The 16802-nt window shown below is 40.6% G+C and overlaps 2 protein-coding genes across 2 annotated transcripts; both read left to right on the forward strand.

Annotated features, from left to right (window-relative positions):
* The first annotated feature begins 3650 nt into the window (after nt 1-3650).
* LOC127772553 (plant cysteine oxidase 2-like) lies at nt 3651-6724 on the forward strand. Its single transcript, XM_052298487.1, has 5 exons — nt 3651-4305; nt 5312-5430; nt 5515-5677; nt 5785-5991; nt 6135-6724. The coding sequence occupies exons 1-5, from the start codon at nt 4059-4061 to the stop codon at nt 6221-6223; spliced, it is 825 nt and encodes a 274-aa protein (XP_052154447.1). The 5' UTR covers nt 3651-4058; the 3' UTR covers nt 6224-6724.
* A 1935-nt stretch (nt 6725-8659) lies between these two features.
* On the forward strand, nt 8660-16737 carry LOC127774002 (DNA damage-binding protein 1). The gene is made up of 19 exons (XM_052300264.1): nt 8660-8871; nt 9202-9250; nt 9349-9408; nt 9499-9590; nt 10103-10154; nt 10295-10357; nt 10467-10516; nt 11026-11101; nt 11529-11741; nt 11848-11954; nt 12051-12159; nt 12574-12774; nt 12858-13073; nt 13372-13482; nt 13840-14115; nt 14193-14467; nt 14902-15253; nt 15459-15743; nt 15828-16737. The coding sequence occupies exons 1-19, from the start codon at nt 8768-8770 to the stop codon at nt 16407-16409; spliced, it is 3273 nt and encodes a 1090-aa protein (XP_052156224.1). The 5' UTR covers nt 8660-8767; the 3' UTR covers nt 16410-16737.
* Nucleotides 16738-16802: the final 65 nt, after the last annotated feature.

Genomic DNA, 16802 nt, shown 5'->3' on the forward strand with positions numbered 1-16802 from the left:
AATACCAAGGGGAGGCCCAAATACTTTATGGGGAAGTTTTCCCTTACCGCCGGGACGCCCTCAAGAACCTCTGCCAACTCGATGCCGTCACATCTGATGGCCGCCACTTGGGATTTCTGAAGGTTGGTGACGAGTCCAGTGGCAGTGCCGAAGCGATGTAGGATGTTTGCAAAAGCCGTGACATCGCCCCGTGTGGGATTGATGAAGATGACGGCGTCGTCCACATACATCGAGATCCTTAGGTGGGTTGTTCTCCCTCGCAACTTCGAGATTGCGCCGAGCTCTGTTGCCTTGGAGAGGATTCGTTGCAGAGGGTCAATTGCAAGTACGAATAGCAGTGGTGAGAGGGGGTCCCCTTGTCTAAGGCCTCTCCCGTGCCTGATCCGCTGCCCTGACGAGCCGTTGAGGAGTACTTGAGATGTTGAAGTTGACAGGATAGCCCCAAGCCAATCTATCCATCTTGTTGGGAAACCCCTTCGCTGCAACAAGGCTAGAAGGTAGTCCCAGCGGACTGAGTCAAAGGCCTTCGTTATGTCTAGTTTGAAGAGCAGCATTGCCCGCCGCGGGCGATGGTATCTTCTGGCCATGTTTCTCACGAAAAGGAAGTTGTCATGGATGCTTCTTCTTTTTATGAAGGCGCTCTGATTGACTGAAATCAACAAATGCATGTGCGGCCTTAGCCGCGGCGCAAGCATCTTGAGAAGATCTTGGCGATACTGTGGATGAGGCTGATTGGCCTATAGTCCGCGACCCCCTTAGCCCCTTCTTTTTTAGGTATTAGAACGATGTTCGCAGAGTTGAGCAAGTTTAGGTGTGCGCATCTGAGGTTATAGATTGAATCGAAAACCAGAAGAATGTCTTCTTTGATGATTTCCCAACATACTTTGAAGAGATTCCTGTGAAGCCATCTGGCCCTGGGGCTTTGTCGGCGGGCATCTCCTTAATGGCCCTATGCACCTTTTGCTCCGAGAAAATAGAACACTTTGATGCATGGGCTGTGTTAGCTTCCAACTTTTTCCATCACATCAACTTATCATACACACACAACTTTTCAGTCACATCGTACCAATTTCAACCAAAACTTTCAACTTTGGAAGGAACTAAACACAGCCATGAGTGCTTAATTATATTATTAATAATAAATGTATGGATGAAATGCAGCCGTATGGCAGGCGGCAGCATGTGTTCAATCTTTTGACGATGCAGAGGTAGGTAGCTAGGTAGGCAGGTGTCTTTTCGATCGATCGGCCATTCATGATTTTACGCATATATAAATTCGATTAACAAATCAATGCCCGAACGAATGAGCGTCCTACTACCCACAGGAATCGAAGGAGACGACCTGCTAGCTCTTCAAACCACTGACAGCTCACTTAGCTTGCTGCCTTCTGCTTTACAATTTTCTTTTCAGTGAGTGGATGATGTTCCAATGGATGTTCTTAACACGAAAAAAAAAAAGGTTCATGGCGATCCATTTCAAAATTGAGCTTTCCAGCAGGTTTTGCGGTTTTGGCGTGCCATGTTGACATCAGTTCATAGTTTCATATATATCCTGCTAGCTGGTAATGCCGCATGTTTCACATATGTCACTATAAACTACTTAAACTTGGCCCCAGTGTATACCCACAATGGCCGCTAAAATTTGTTAATGAGTGGTTACATGTTATATATATTCTCTGCTAACATAGAAGGCATGATGCACTTGAGTTTACTTTAATGTTGACAAAATATATATAGACTGAGAACAATCCTTTTATCGGTGGTTCAAAAGCTCCAATCAAATCGAGATTATAATTTTCACTCATTAAAAATCTATACAACAAGGGTTCTCTAAATTAAACTTTTTTAATTGGATCAAGAGAGCGTGTCATATATTAAACTCCCATATTATACTTCAACAAGGCGCGTGGTGGTGTTCGAAACCATATAGCTATGTGATGCAAAACTACTATATGTACATTGGTTCGATTACGAACGGTGGGTGGCATTTGGGAACACACCCTTTTACTAAAGTTTAGGGTATACCTATTTGCTACTATAGTAACCATGTCCAATAACCCTCTCAATTTTTGAAACATCACAATTTTATATCAATCACATGGTTACCGTGGTAAATGTAATAGCCGGACAAGGGTATATTGCCATTCCCTTATCGATATGCAAACCCCGATAAGTTCTACACAAGGACATTGGAGAGATGTGCCAAATAAACATGAGTCAAAAGTACAAATGGTAGAGTCATATAATTAAGGGTAGAAAACCATGACCATCTCTCTTAGCCTTCAAAAATGTATTTTGTACGCATCATCGAGCAGGAGGACACCTTACATAAACTTGGGGACAAACTATTTGTTGTAGCATAAAAAATGGATGCCAATGATAGAATTACAGCTTTTCATTAGGACCTTTCGATCAAAACCTATATAAATGTTATTCGGAAACTAAGTATAGAAATAAAATTACCTCGCTTTTACAATTAGATAGTGGTATAAATATGATTTAGACCGCCACAAGTCATTACTAAGTTTTACATATGAGAGATAAGAGAAGTGTGTACAAGAAACCGGGTCAAAACTACAGATGCCGAAAGTCCAAAAAACACATAAAAGATATAAAAATATTATATACCTCAAAACGTTAACCCCCTCCCCCGGCGGGAATAAGGCTAAGGTTAAATGATTAGAACTTTGACTATGAATAACTTTTAAAATATTTAATTTAAAGACACTAAAATATGATATGATGTATATACATTAAATTGGAAGTACTTAAATAAACACAAATATTTACTCCAGATGAACAAGCCTATTGTTTAGAATATTAATTTATCATGTTAACTAAATAGATCATCTATTTAATTTTTGTCCGTATTTCATCACTTTGGAATGACCCCTAAGATGATAAAAGAAAGAAAACAATCCATTTTGCTCACTTTGAACTATTTTATTTGGACAATTTAACCCCTAACTATTTTGGGCTTATTTTACCCCCAAATTATTAAAAACGCTTCATTTTATAGCTTAATATCATTTACTCTTTTTTTACACCAATAGTATTTTAAGTTAAATTGTTTTAGAGGCATAGATGACATCATTATATGGGATGTAAAATCTTAATGTTTGTCTGACCTATGAAAACAATGATAGAAAAAATTAAATCATATTGAGAGGTAAGTTGCAATGCATATATCAATCCTACTAAATTGATATGTAAAATACCACTTTCAATAGTTTAGGGTGTAAAACAAGAAAAAAAATAGTCGGGGGCTCCGGTAAAATATAGTTTGAGGTAGTAAAATTAACATTTTTGTAAAAGAAAATATAAATTTAGATTAGCAGTGGTAAGAAGAGGGACATCCATGGAGCGTGGTAGATTGGAAAATGTAAGGAGAAGAGGAAAAAAAGAAAAAGGAGTGACGTGTAGGTAGGCGGCGATGGATGTCCAGGTTGGCACGCACGTCGGCTTGCGTGGTAGCGTGACCTGGCAAACAGAGAGCAACGGAGTCCATGCGGAGGGCACGAGACGACACGAGCCAATAATATCATACTACTGACTGGGCCAGGCCAAGCAAAAAAAGAAATTAAAAAAAAAAGCAGAGCGGCTAATATATATATAGAGAGAGAGAAAAAAAAAAGGAAAGAAAGGGAAAACCGGAGGCAGTATGGGATTCGGCCCACAGGAATGGCTGTTCCCGCCGTCCGTCCGTCGAAGCACAAGCACTACTCCTCAGACAGTAGACAGTAGACAGTAGAGAGAGAGGGTCGCGTTGCGTTGCGTGGCGTCCTCTTCCCTCCAGTCCCCGCCCCCGGTTTTGCCTTCCTCCCCTCCTGCCTGGGTTTGGTTTGGTTTGGCTTTGCTTCTTCCTCGCGCGGCGCCTCCCATCCGCATGGATGATGCCTTCTCCTTCTCCTTCTCCTTCTCCTTCTCCTTGATATTTCCATTTCCTCCCCATTGTTCCCTCCTTCTGCCTCCTCCCTCCTCAAATCTACACCTATCCCCACCACCGCCCTAGCTTCTTCTCCTCTCCCGCAGCCGCCCGCAAGATCGATCTGTCACTCATGCCCGTGCAGCTGGGAGGAGGGGGCAAGGTGGCGGAACCCAAGGACCTCGCCGCCACCGACAAGGACCGCCCCTCCTCCAAGAAGAACCGCCGCCGCCAAAAGAAGCCCGCTACTTCCGCCGCCATCTCCCCGCCGGTCGCCGCCATGCAGACCCTCTTCGACACCAGCAGGGAGGTCTTCCAGGATTCTTTGCCGGGATTCGTGCCGCCGCCCCAAGCCGTCGCCCGACTCGCCGCCCTACTCAGTACCTACTTTACTCCTTCCTATATCCTACTACTACTACTCCGTGCTCTCTCTACATGCATGCCTTTGTTTTCACTCTCTACTGTACCAGCAACGATGCCCCTGATTTTTGCTAACTGGAGACAGTACACAAGACAAGTTGCTGATGTTGTTGGCGGAATTATACTTTGATTCTTTGCACTTAATCTCCGAAAGAAACATCTACATGTTTCTCGTGCTTATGCTTAGGTTGTACGATCGACAACGATAGGCTGTATCGCCTATCCAAGCTCACACAACCAACAACCTCCCTGCTTTACTCCTCCATCCCTGTTCCTTTCCTCTCCTGACAAGGTCCATTTTTGGTATGGACCATCCTTTGCTATTCTTGTATGTTTGCCCTGCCATGGTGGCCTTTGCATCTGTACGCCCACCTCTCTGCCACATACTACTGAATATTTCCTACAGCCAGCCACAGGTATATGTCAGCTTCACTCGACAGGTGCTGCGTGTCTGGCCGTATTCAGTGTTAATACTAGGAATTGGAATTTTGATCTTGCCAGTTCACGTTTATCTCTTCACTTCCTACTGATCTGTGAAACCACCTAAAGTTTGTTACAAACATTGTTCTTGTCATGGGGCCTGGGCCCAACTTAAATCATTGCTCAGTTTTGCCAATCTGGTTATACAAGCTTTTTTCTTCTTCTTCTTTTTTTTTCCATCATGTGATAGTAGTGATACTATGCAAAGACATGATGAAGAAATTGCTACAAGCTGGTTCTTAACATTGTGTTTCTTCTAAATCTTCCAAGTATTTGATATTTCTGCAATTGACTCCTTAATGTTCAAACTAAACTAGTAGGTCGTTCTTTTTTGTTTGTTAGACTACTTCAGTAATTATTATTTTTGACTCAGCCTTGCACTTTTGAACATTTCTTGCATGTGCACTTGTCTATATGCAAATACCTGTGATTCTTAACCCAGATCCTGACATCCATTTTGTCCCATCTCCTTCCTTTTGGATGCAGATGATTTGAAACCACATGATGTTGGAATTGAGCCGAGTATGTCGTGTTTCAAGAATGCCGATTCTAAAGGGCCTCCTCGGGTGACTTATCTACATTTTTACGATTGCCCCAAGTTTTCGGTAATCTGACCTTGCATACTTTTTCCACGTAAATAACTTTTTGAAAGAAAAAGTTTTTACTGATGCTTTGTATGTTTTGTGCAGTTTGGTATCTTCTGTTTACCGAAGTCAGCTGTCATTCCCCTCCACAATCATCCTGGGATGACAGTATTCTGCAAGATACTGTTTGGCTCCATGCACCTCAAGTCCTATGACTGGGCTAAAAGTGCCCCAGATAATGATAATAATGCACTTGAGACCTCAGATGGTTAGTTGGTACATTTATGTTCTTATCCTTTTCAGCAACAGACTCTGTTTTAGGGAAATTTATTGCCCACGCTTCATTTTCTGATATCCTTTTTGTCCTAACCACAGGAGCTCGTTTAGCAAAGGTAAATACAGATGCGGTTTTTGATGCTTCATCGGAGACCACAGTTCTATACCCTGAAAATGGAGGGAATTTGCACTGTTTTACTGCAAGGACAGCTTGTGCTGTGCTTGACGTGATGGGACCCCCGTACAACCGCGCGGATGGAAGGGATTGCTCATATTACGACGAATCCCCATACTTGAGTTCATCTGGTGAGTTGTTGACTATCCATCCATCTGCATCTTTATTCTTTCGTATATATTTAATGCAAAGGGGTGTGTCGACTTGAAACAAAATAAATTATCTGTGGATCCTTTTAGTTCTACTAGCTGAGAGAAATGGCATTTGATTTCAGGTGGAGATGCACGGTACTCGTGGCTCAAAGAAAATCATAGTACGTTCGAGATGAAAGGTGTACAGATGCCACAAAGGTTTATCGTTTAGAAATGACATACAGCATCATTTTGTGGCAACACCTGCAACCATTTCCGCCGAAGAATGGTCCTCCTCTAGCTTGCTGTAGATACCTGTAACTGCAAAGACAAGCAGATGGTACAAGGGAAGATGTGGCCACTAAGCTCAGACTAGCAAACTCTTGAGTGACACAGACGTTACATTTGTTTGGCTTCTTATTTTGGTCAGGGTTGAAACAATCTCTTGTGATTTTCAGATAACTCTGTTCCTCGTATGTTATCCTCGTCTGACAGTGCAAAATTGGGATTGGGTGATACAGTGAACAAGTGTTTTGTTTTTGGGCCATGATCATCTTTTTTTGTTTCCCTGTAGAACTGTATGCAGGCGTTTTTTGAAAGTGATCATGTACCGAATTCAGAGTGTGGTTTGCTTGGTTTGTTGAACAGGGAAGCTATTCCTTTTTGCCTCTTACTGTAGTAGACAAGAGGCATATACATACATAACATAGCCTTTGTTTCTTGAGCGAAGAAATTTGTGTCATCATAACTGGATGGCTTTCCCTAGCTAGTCGCTTACTACCCTTTCTGTTGCTCTGAACTGCCGAGTTCTTGACTGTCAGATTGTGGACGGCCATAATGGGGCATTACTGCTACATAACTGAATGCTGCTCCTACTCGGTTAAGTAAGTGAGAAAGAAAACACAGTGGGTATTCCCAGATTTGTAGTCGTAGACTCGTACGTGAGAAAGAAAGCAGGTGATTGCGACTCACTAGCACTGCTACGAAGAAGCTCCAAATGACCAATGCCATTTTCCTACGCTAATAACAGTCTCCGGTTGTGCTGAAAAAACGAAATGTCTACGATTAATTAGCCCCCGCTACACATCATAAAAGAGGTGTTCAAAACAAAGAATCGTGCTATACGTCCGACTCTGCTTCTTTCCACGTTGGTCGGACACAAGTCTTACATACAAGTTGTATGTATAGCAGTTTTCCAAAACAAATGACACTGTTTGGGGATCAAATTACCGGCCGGTGAGTAATCGGTGAAAATCATGAGTAACCAGCTAGTGAAAATATGGAGGAAGAATAGCTACTTTAGTTCCTAAAGTTTCTCTGTAGAATCAGTTTAGTCCTTAACCTTTTAAATGGTCCAAGAAATCCTTAACCTATGTCATAAGGCCTAGAATAGTCATTGGGTCAACCAAAATCATCATATGGATATGCCATGTCATCATTCATGTAAAATCTATGATGAATTGTCCAATTTACCCTTACGTATATCATAGAAAAAAAATATAAGGGTGAATTAGACATAACCATAGGAAAAAAAAATACTTCTTTTTTCACCCTTTTGAGGTATATGTTTGCTCTTACATATACCATATATTTTTTTTAACTTTTTCCTTTTGTTTTTTATTTTCCTATGCATAAGGGTAAATTGGACAAATTATATAGATTTTGCATAGGAATGTGACATGGCATGTCTACGTGGCGATTTTGGTGGGACCAAGGACTATATTAGCCCACATGATAAATTTAAAGGACTTGTTTGGACAATATAAAAGATTAAGGACTAAAATGACCCATGAGCGAAACTTTAGGGACCATATTAGCTATTCATTAGGAAAGTGTGTAATTTCTATTTTTGATTAACATTTTCAAATCTATGGCTACCGATCCTCAAAATCTGAAGTGAGATCCGAGAGAGTTTATAGCATTTAGCCATTTACAACATCTTCAATTTTTTTTTAAAAAGAAACTCTAAAACTATTCTATATTTTCAATCAGCTACAAGCTATAGTGCATATTCTAGAAAATAAACTAGAAATCAGTTAGACCCCTATCAAATGCCTTTTAGAATCTAAGGGCATGTTAAGATTGTAGCCAAAATAAACCTTACCAAATTTTGATATTTGCCAAAATTTTGGCAAGATGACAATATTGCCAAAATTTTAGCAGGATTTCTTATGTATTTACCAAATTTGGCGATAAACTAAACGTAGTCATTTTTATGGCAACTTTGCAAAAGAAAATATGATATGGTTGAAAATGGCATCAATCTGAACAACCCTAAAGTTAGTTTCTTGAAACATGCCACGAGCTGAAGGGCGCAGAGGTCCAAAACTAAAATGAATTAGAGTTATAGAGCTAGGAAAAAGATACTGAATTTTTACAAGAGATTCAAGCACTCTACTCTTAAAAGTTTAAAAGAAAAGAACAGCAATGAATAGGTTATGACTTGAGCCAAAACAAAAAAAAAAAGAGAAGGCAATTGGAGAGACTTGGAACAAGACGAAGATGGTTGTAGCTGTCCGAAGCTCCTCAAACAGGGGGAACGATTGCTTGGAGTTTGGGCTGGGCTGGGCTGGGCTGGTGACAAGGAGTGTGATGGATCAAGGCCCACACAACTACTCCAGTAGTACTACATTGGAGGGATAGGTCCCTGGGCGTTCCCCTCGCGTTGCGCTCTAGACTGTGCAGGAGAGACCACCCCCTCCCTCCTTCTAGAAGACTAGAACCCTCGCCATCCTCCCCTTCCCTCACCCTAGCGTCGGCGGCGGCGGCGGCGGAGATGAGCGTGTGGAACTACGTCGTGACGGCGCACAAGCCCACCAGCGTCACCCACTCCTGCGTCGGCAACTTCACCGGCCCCAACCAGCTCAACCTCATCGTCGCGTCCGTAATCTATTCCCCCCTTCCTCCCCCCTCTCGCCCTCCAAATCTAGGGTTTTGCTGCGTCACTCCCACTCCCGCCTCCCCCTCGGGGTCGGGATCGTTCTAGGGTTACAACGCTGCTCGCTCTTTTTTCCTCTGCCACCTCCACGCCCTTCGTTTAAATCACTGTGGGATGACACATTATTTGACGGGCCCTTGTTTTCTTTCTTTTGTTAAAACTCACTGTCTTTCATCTCTTTCTATATGTTCTTCAACTTAGATTCCCTGCTTGTTGGCTCTCTGCATATTCATTCCTTTACTAACTCTGCGCATGTGCTGCAAATCTTCCAGGAAATGCACCCGTATCGAGATCCACTTGCTTACTCCTCAAGGCCTCCAGGTCGGTGGTTCATGATATTTATTATTATCTACTACTTGCAAATGATTATGTCATGTGCTGCTCTAATAACATCATAACCTCTTCCCTTTTGTAAGCAGCCTATGATTGATGTACCTATCTATGGAAGAATCGCCACACTAGAGCTCTTCCGCCCTCATGTCAGCCAATTTACTGTTCCTCGACTTGCCATTCTGTTGTTGCTGTGCACTGGATGGTAAAACTAACACTATTTATCTTACGCCTTTCAGAATGAGACTCAGGACTTCCTTTTCATTGCGACTGAAAGATACAAATTCTGTGTTCTGCAGTGGGATGGAGAAAAATCGGAGCTTCTCACTAGGTTTGGTCACTTGCTCTATTCTCTTTAGCTTACAAAGCAATGAGACTGCTTTTATAACCTTTTATAGACATAACATTGGCTTGTCAAATGGTTCAAATTGAATGTACTGTAAAATTATGGATCACTAGTCCCACACAATGCTATCCAGTCGTTGTCTAGCTGATTCCATGTAGCATGGAAGGTCCTCATGGCCACCAGCTGCTCCTTGATAAAGGAAGATTGAGACTTCAAGAGTTAATCCTTGCCAAGCCAATGTTATGTCTACGGAATCACTGCTCTCTGTGTCTATTGAGCCTCTACGCTGATGAGAGGGTCAACAGAGTGCAGATGGGGGAGGGAGATGCAATGACAGCTAATTTTGAGAGTGCGAAAGATATCCAGAGTAAAACGCCTCAATAACCATGGTCTCACAGTCTGTTTATAGAAGAAAATAATATTGCTACTCTCTGATAAATTTCAATAACTATTAGTCTTTTAAATGATAAATGATAAGTACTATTTGCAATATGTAGAGCGATGGGAGATGTTTCTGATCGCATTGGTCGCCCTACGGACAATGGACAGGTGTGTGGTATTTCCGAATTGAAACTCCAATGTTGGCTTGTAAAAATTGTGAAACTACCCCTTCTATGTAGATCTATATGCAATATATATAGGAATGCATTCTTTTGCCCTCTTATATTTGGCCAATTACTATAATGTAGATTGGGATCATCGACCCTGACTGTAGACTTATTGGTCTTCACCTCTACGATGGATTATTTAAGGTAAGTGTGCACCTTCTTTTTTAAAACATAAAATAAATGGGATTTGTCCTTGATAGCATGTTTTTTTTACATCTCCACTGAGAGAAGCTTTTACACCCTTGCCATCCAGGTTATACCGTTTGATAACAAAGGGCAGCTGAAGGAAGCTTTCAATATCAGGTATCAGGATGGCAAAACGTATAATCGAACATATTGGTTGATGGAAACATCTGTGTAGTGACTTAGTCAGGAAAAACATGTGCCACTAGTAATCGGCAACTAAATTGTTGGAGCATTTTGTGCGCTTAATGTGGGAGGGTCTTTCCTATCGTTTCTCTAGTTTGCTTTTGTTGGTGACATTCAGACAACCAAAATGTACATAAAGTGAAGCAAGCTCTTTTTTTGCTTTCTTTGTTTTTGTATCTGTGTTGCCTGATCTGCTTAGAAAAAGGAAAACCAAATGATTGGTGAAAATTTATTACTATAGTTTACATCTTTGCTGGCTAACACAAAACCTAACATTTCTCCTGGTAGACTGAAAGCAGTGTTGTGGTTGGAATGTATTTTTATGCTTTACATCTTCTGTTAAATATAACATTACCATTCGGGGGTTAATATTTCATTAAGGATGATGCATATTCGTACATTTGACCTTACCAGAGAGTAACACTTGCATTTTCTTTCTTCAGGCTTGAAGAACTTCAAGTATTGGACATCAAGTTCCTGTATGGCTGTGTTAAACCTACTATAGTTGTCCTCTACCAGGTTTGCTCAAACTTCACTATATTTTTTGTACCCTGCAATTGAAGTCTGAATCCAATGGGATAGTTTTGAACTACAACAATTGCCATGGTGCCTTTTCTTTGTATGTATTGTTATACTATTATTTTTTTAGTGTACAGTTGTATTAATCAATCTACATTTCACTGGACTTTGGATTTGCTATTGTGCTCAAGTGGTGCAAAGATTACTTGCTGTTACACACCTATAATCCACTGTGTTTATTTTGACTTAAGTGTAGGCATTTTACATAATAGGTTACTGTTGGTTTTCACAGGATTGAGAATTGAGATTGGTAGAATGCTGTTCTTTATTTACTTTTGATTTATTCAAAATATCTGCTGGTTCTCAGATCTTTATTTGACCATTGTGAGATAGTAAAAGATCTGATTTAATTTGCATGCTTTACCAGGATAACAAAGATGCAAGACATGTTAAGACATATGAAGTTGCATTGAAGGACAAAGACTTTGTTGAGGGTCCTTGGTCGCAGAACAATTTAGACAATGGTGCTGGTCTGTTAATACCTGTACCAGCTCCTCTTGGTGGTGTCATAATTATTGGTGAGGAGACAATAGTTTACTGCAATGCCAACTCTACATTTAGAGCTATACCAATCAAACAGGTAATATATTGTTCTCTTTATGGTTCTTAGATTTGTGGTGCCTACTGTGTGTGCAGGTATGTTGGCACTCCATAACTAATTGTTTTTGTCTTCCATTCTTGTACAGTCAATCATAAGAGCTTACGGACGGGTTGACCCAGACGGTTCGCGCTATTTACTTGGTGATAATGCAGGCATATTGCATTTACTTGTCCTTACCCATGAACGAGAGAGGTACCAGCTATGCACTGTTTTGGAACTAAAAGACTCTTGATCCATTTCTCAGTACTCACAAATATTCCCTTTTGATGTACTGGTTACTTTTTTAAGGGTAACCGGTCTGAAAATCGAGTACTTGGGAGAGACTTCAATTGCATCATCAATATCATATCTCGATAATGGTGTTGTCTACGTTGGTTCTCGATTTGGTGATTCACAGGTGAGTTAATAGCAGTTTGAATTTGAACTACAATGTACTCCCTCCATCCACAAATGTTACACATATTACTTTTGACACCAAGACCAAGGAGAAATTAAATCATCTTGGATGTTACGAAATCAAGGAGTGAATGCAAGCATGCAACCAATGACTATTTAGATGACTCCTTGGGTTCTAATAAAACATTTAATTTATCTCTTCATTTAAGTCTTGAATACATAAAGACTACAAATAGGAATAACTTATTTGGAAAAATTCAAATGTGAAATAGGTGTAACTTTTGTGGATGGAGGGAGTAATGTCCCTTTTTAGGGGTGGTGGTCATGCCCTAATTTCAATGCATGCGTGTGCTTTATGCAGAAAAAGTAAATTTCAATTCGTTCTGTATGTTGACACAAATATTGTTGTTGACAGCTTGTAAAACTAAATCTCCAAGCTGACCCAAATGGTTCATATGTTGAAGTTCTTGAGCGATATGTGAACCTTGGACCCATCGTGGACTTCTGTGTGGTTGACCTTGACAGGCAGGGTCAGGGTCAGGTTGTCACTTGTTCAGGAGCATTTAAAGATGGTTCCCTTCGGGTGGTTCGGAATGGGATAGGTATCAATGAGCAGGTATTGAATTAAGATCTATCCAATATTGTCCAATTTTAGTTCTGCATAAAGTTGAGCTATATTATCTTTTATCATGTAATTAGGCTTCAGTAGAACTACAAGGGATCAAGGGTTTATGGTCGTTGAAATCTTCCTTCAATGATCCGTATGACATGTACCTAGTTGTGAGCTTTATAAGCGAGACAAGATTCTTGGCTATGAACATGGAAGATGAGTTAGAAGAAACTGAGATAGAAGGCTTTGATGCGCAGACTCAGACTTTGTTTTGTCAAAATGCCATAAATGATCTGCTTATACAGGTGCCTTTTTTAATCACTGCTTCGTTCATTTTTGTTGCATTTCTTGTAAGTAATACATCCATGAATTTGTGGGGTATGGAATTTGAAGGAACCCTATTTGAAATGCCTGAATGAATCCTAATTAACTAAAATAATTATTTTGAAATGATTTTGTTGATATTTGAGAGGCAAAAAGTTGTCTCGGTAAGTTGTATGTTCTGTGTTTTTATACATTCACTGATTTAGGTGGTTTCATCACTGTTGTGAACTGTTTTAATAAATACTTAAAAAGGGTGTGATTTTTTACTTTCAATGACAGGTTACTGCTAATTCTGTTCGTCTGGTTAGTTGTACCTCTCGGGAGCTAGTGGATCAATGGAATGCACCAGAAGGATTTTCAGTCAATGTTGCATCAGCTAATGCCAGTCAGGTAGGTTGCCTGGGACCCCTTTTTTCTCTGGGTAAGTTTCATCTCGTCAAAATGCACCTAGAAGTTACAGGCAGGAGTCATAAGCCAGACATGAATGTGAAACTTATTGAAAGATCTTTCGTGCATTTGTGCACATGCTACCCCACTTTAAGAATAAACAGTCCACTTTCGATGGACTTAAACTCTGAATCCAATGGCTGAAACACCATTTGTGTGCTAAAAGTATGCACTAGGGGGCACATATAAGCAGGAACTGTTAAAACTGCCAATATATTCTGGTTGGTAATCCTAAATTTTGGTGAATTTGACTTCTTAGCTTTTCATCACAGTTTTTTAAAGACATTATGTGTGTTGCAGGTTCTGCTGGCAACAGGTGGTGGCCATCTTGTTTACCTCGAAATTAAGGATTCTAAGCTGGTTGAAGTGAAACATATACAGTTAGAACATGAGATCTCCTGTGTTGATTTGAATCCAATTGGGGAGAATCCACAGTATAGCTCTCTGGCTGCTGTTGGGATGTGGACTGATATAAGTGTTAGAATACTTTCACTTCCAGACCTTGAATTAATCAGGAAGGAAAACTTAGGTGGAGAAATTGTTCCTCGGTCTGTTCTGCTTTGTACCTTGGAAGGGGTATGTTCTTGACCTCACTTCTCTTTTAAAAAAACAGGTAGCTACTTCTATTGACATATGCTTTCTATTCATTTCAGGTTTCATATTTGCTCTGTGCTCTTGGAGATGGTCATCTGTTCAGTTTTCTGTTGAATGCAAGTACGGGTGAATTAACTGATAGAAAGAAGGTTTCTCTTGGTACCCAACCGATAAGCCTTCGTACATTCTCATCAAAGGGTACAACCCACGTGTTTGCTTCATCGGATAGACCGACTGTTATTTATAGCAGCAACAAGAAGTTGCTGTATAGCAATGTCAATTTGAAGGAAGTCAACCATATGTGTCCTTTTAATACAGCTGCTATTCCTGACAGGTCTCTTCCTCTCTGATATGCATCAGTTCTTTGTGCATCTTCTTGATTTTACACTGATATGAATTATGTACAGAGTGTTTTATATCTTTGGACAAATGTTTTCATTTTTGAACTCATAACTTATTACCGTTTATTTATTTGATATCCATCGCAACTTGTGAACCCCCTTCTTTTTTTCTGATATGATTCATGTTTTGTTCCAACTTTTTAGCAAGCAACTTCCTTTTGTTCTTAAATCACAGGAAGTAGTGTTATCATCACTAATCAATCAAGACAGCAGATTGATTTCTTGCACAGCATATTCATATGATAAAAAATGCTTTTGTAACCTGCTAGTTATGCTCTGGAACCTTCTCCATCTCATTAGTAGAGCATTTATTTCGAAATGACGATTATACTATTTTTGTAGCAGTAAATTGAACTTTATCTTGCAGCCTTGCAATTGCTAAAGAAGGTGAACTCTCAATTGGAACCATCGATGACATCCAGAAGCTTCATATCCGTACAATCCCCTTGAATGAACAAGCACGTCGCATTTGCCATCAGGAACAGTCCAGGACACTAGCGTTCTGCAGCTTCAAGCACAACCAGACTAGTATAGAGGAAAGCGAGACACATTTTGTTCGTCTTTTGGATCATCAAACTTTTGAGTTCCTGTCAATTTATCAGCTTGATCAATATGAGCATGGCTGCTCCATCATTAGCTGCTCATTCTCAGATGATAATAATGTTTATTATTGTGTGGGAACAGCATATGTTTTACCGGAGGAAAATGAACCATCAAAGGTAATATGTTTGGTAGCTTGATGTTTTCTTACAGGTGTTTGATCTCATTAATAGTATTTTCAAATAAAAAAAGTTGTATTTTTGTTTGAAAAATAGGAAGTTCAAGATAGAATTTGGGTACTATAACTATAAGTGGGGTGATTACCGCTAACACTATTGGTTTCTCCTGCATATAAATACTTACTGTCAATGCCTCATGGTGTAGGGCCGGATCCTTGTATTTGCAGTTGAAGATGGCAGACTGCAATTAATTGTAGAGAAAGAAACTAAAGGAGCTGTCTATTCGCTGAATGCATTCAACGGAAAATTGTTGGCAGCTATCAACCAGAAGATTCAACTATATAAGTGGATGCTACGGGAGGACGGTTCACATGAGCTGCAGTCTGAGTGTGGGCATCATGGGCACATATTGGCTTTGTACACTCAGACTCGTGGCGATTTCATTGTAGTTGGAGACTTGATGAAATCAATATCCTTGCTCGTGTACAAGGTAGGGTTTAATTGTTTACAGTGCAACGTATGATGCTATATTCCTAACTTCCACAGCTAACATTTTTTTTTCCTGTTTGAACAGCACGAGGAAAGTGCGATTGAAGAGCTTGCTAGGGATTACAATGCAAACTGGATGAGTGCAGTTGAGATGCTTGATGACGAGATCTATATTGGAGCAGAGAATAACTACAACATTTTCACTGTGCGGAAGAACAGTGATGCAGCGACAGATGAAGAGAGGGGCAGGCTGGAGGTTGTTGGAGAGTACCATCTTGGAGAGTTTGTGAATAGACTCCGGCATGGTTCGCTGGTAATGCGGCTTCCGGACTCAGAGATGGGCCAGATCCCGACGGTTATCTTTGGCACCATCAACGGGGTTATTGGGATTATTGCTTCGCTTCCACATGAGCAGTATGTATTTCTTGAGAAGCTCCAGTCGACTCTGGTGAAGTTCATAAAGGGCGTGGGGAACCTGAGCCATGAGCAATGGCGGTCGTTCCACAACGACAAGAAGACGTCGGAGGCCCGCAATTTCCTGGATGGTGACCTGATCGAGTCATTCCTTGATCTAAGCAGAAACAAGATGGAGGAGGTGGCCAAGGGTATGGGGGTCCCCGTTGAGGAGCTATCCAAGAGGGTGGAGGAGCTGACTAGATTGCACTAGGTCTCGATAATGATGATATAATTAATACGTAGAAGATGTTTGCTGGAACTTATTTCTGAAATGTATATTTTTTTTCTACTCCAGTTTATTAAGCATGTGTTGGTGGGTTGAATGTTGATGCCGCTGGTGGCACAGGAAGAAGCATTCCTGTTAAGAAGAGTTACTAAGTTACCCATGTGGTTCGGTTGTAGATTTTACTCTGTTTTGTTGGTTGGATGGTCCAGTAATTAACGTTTGAGCTGCCAGTTTTAAGATGTACTCCTAGTAGTATTAGAAATTGTTTTCCTCTGTTGGTTGTGAATGTTGTGGTGGGCACGCTGTTTGAACACTTTGTACAAGGAGTTGTAAAGCAGGTCCCTCGGCTTGATTCTTGATGAGTATAGTAGTATTTTG

This window comes from Oryza glaberrima, chromosome 5, assembly GCF_000147395.1.
Source record: "Oryza glaberrima chromosome 5, OglaRS2, whole genome shotgun sequence".
NCBI classification, from domain to species: domain Eukaryota; kingdom Viridiplantae; phylum Streptophyta; class Magnoliopsida; order Poales; family Poaceae; genus Oryza; species Oryza glaberrima.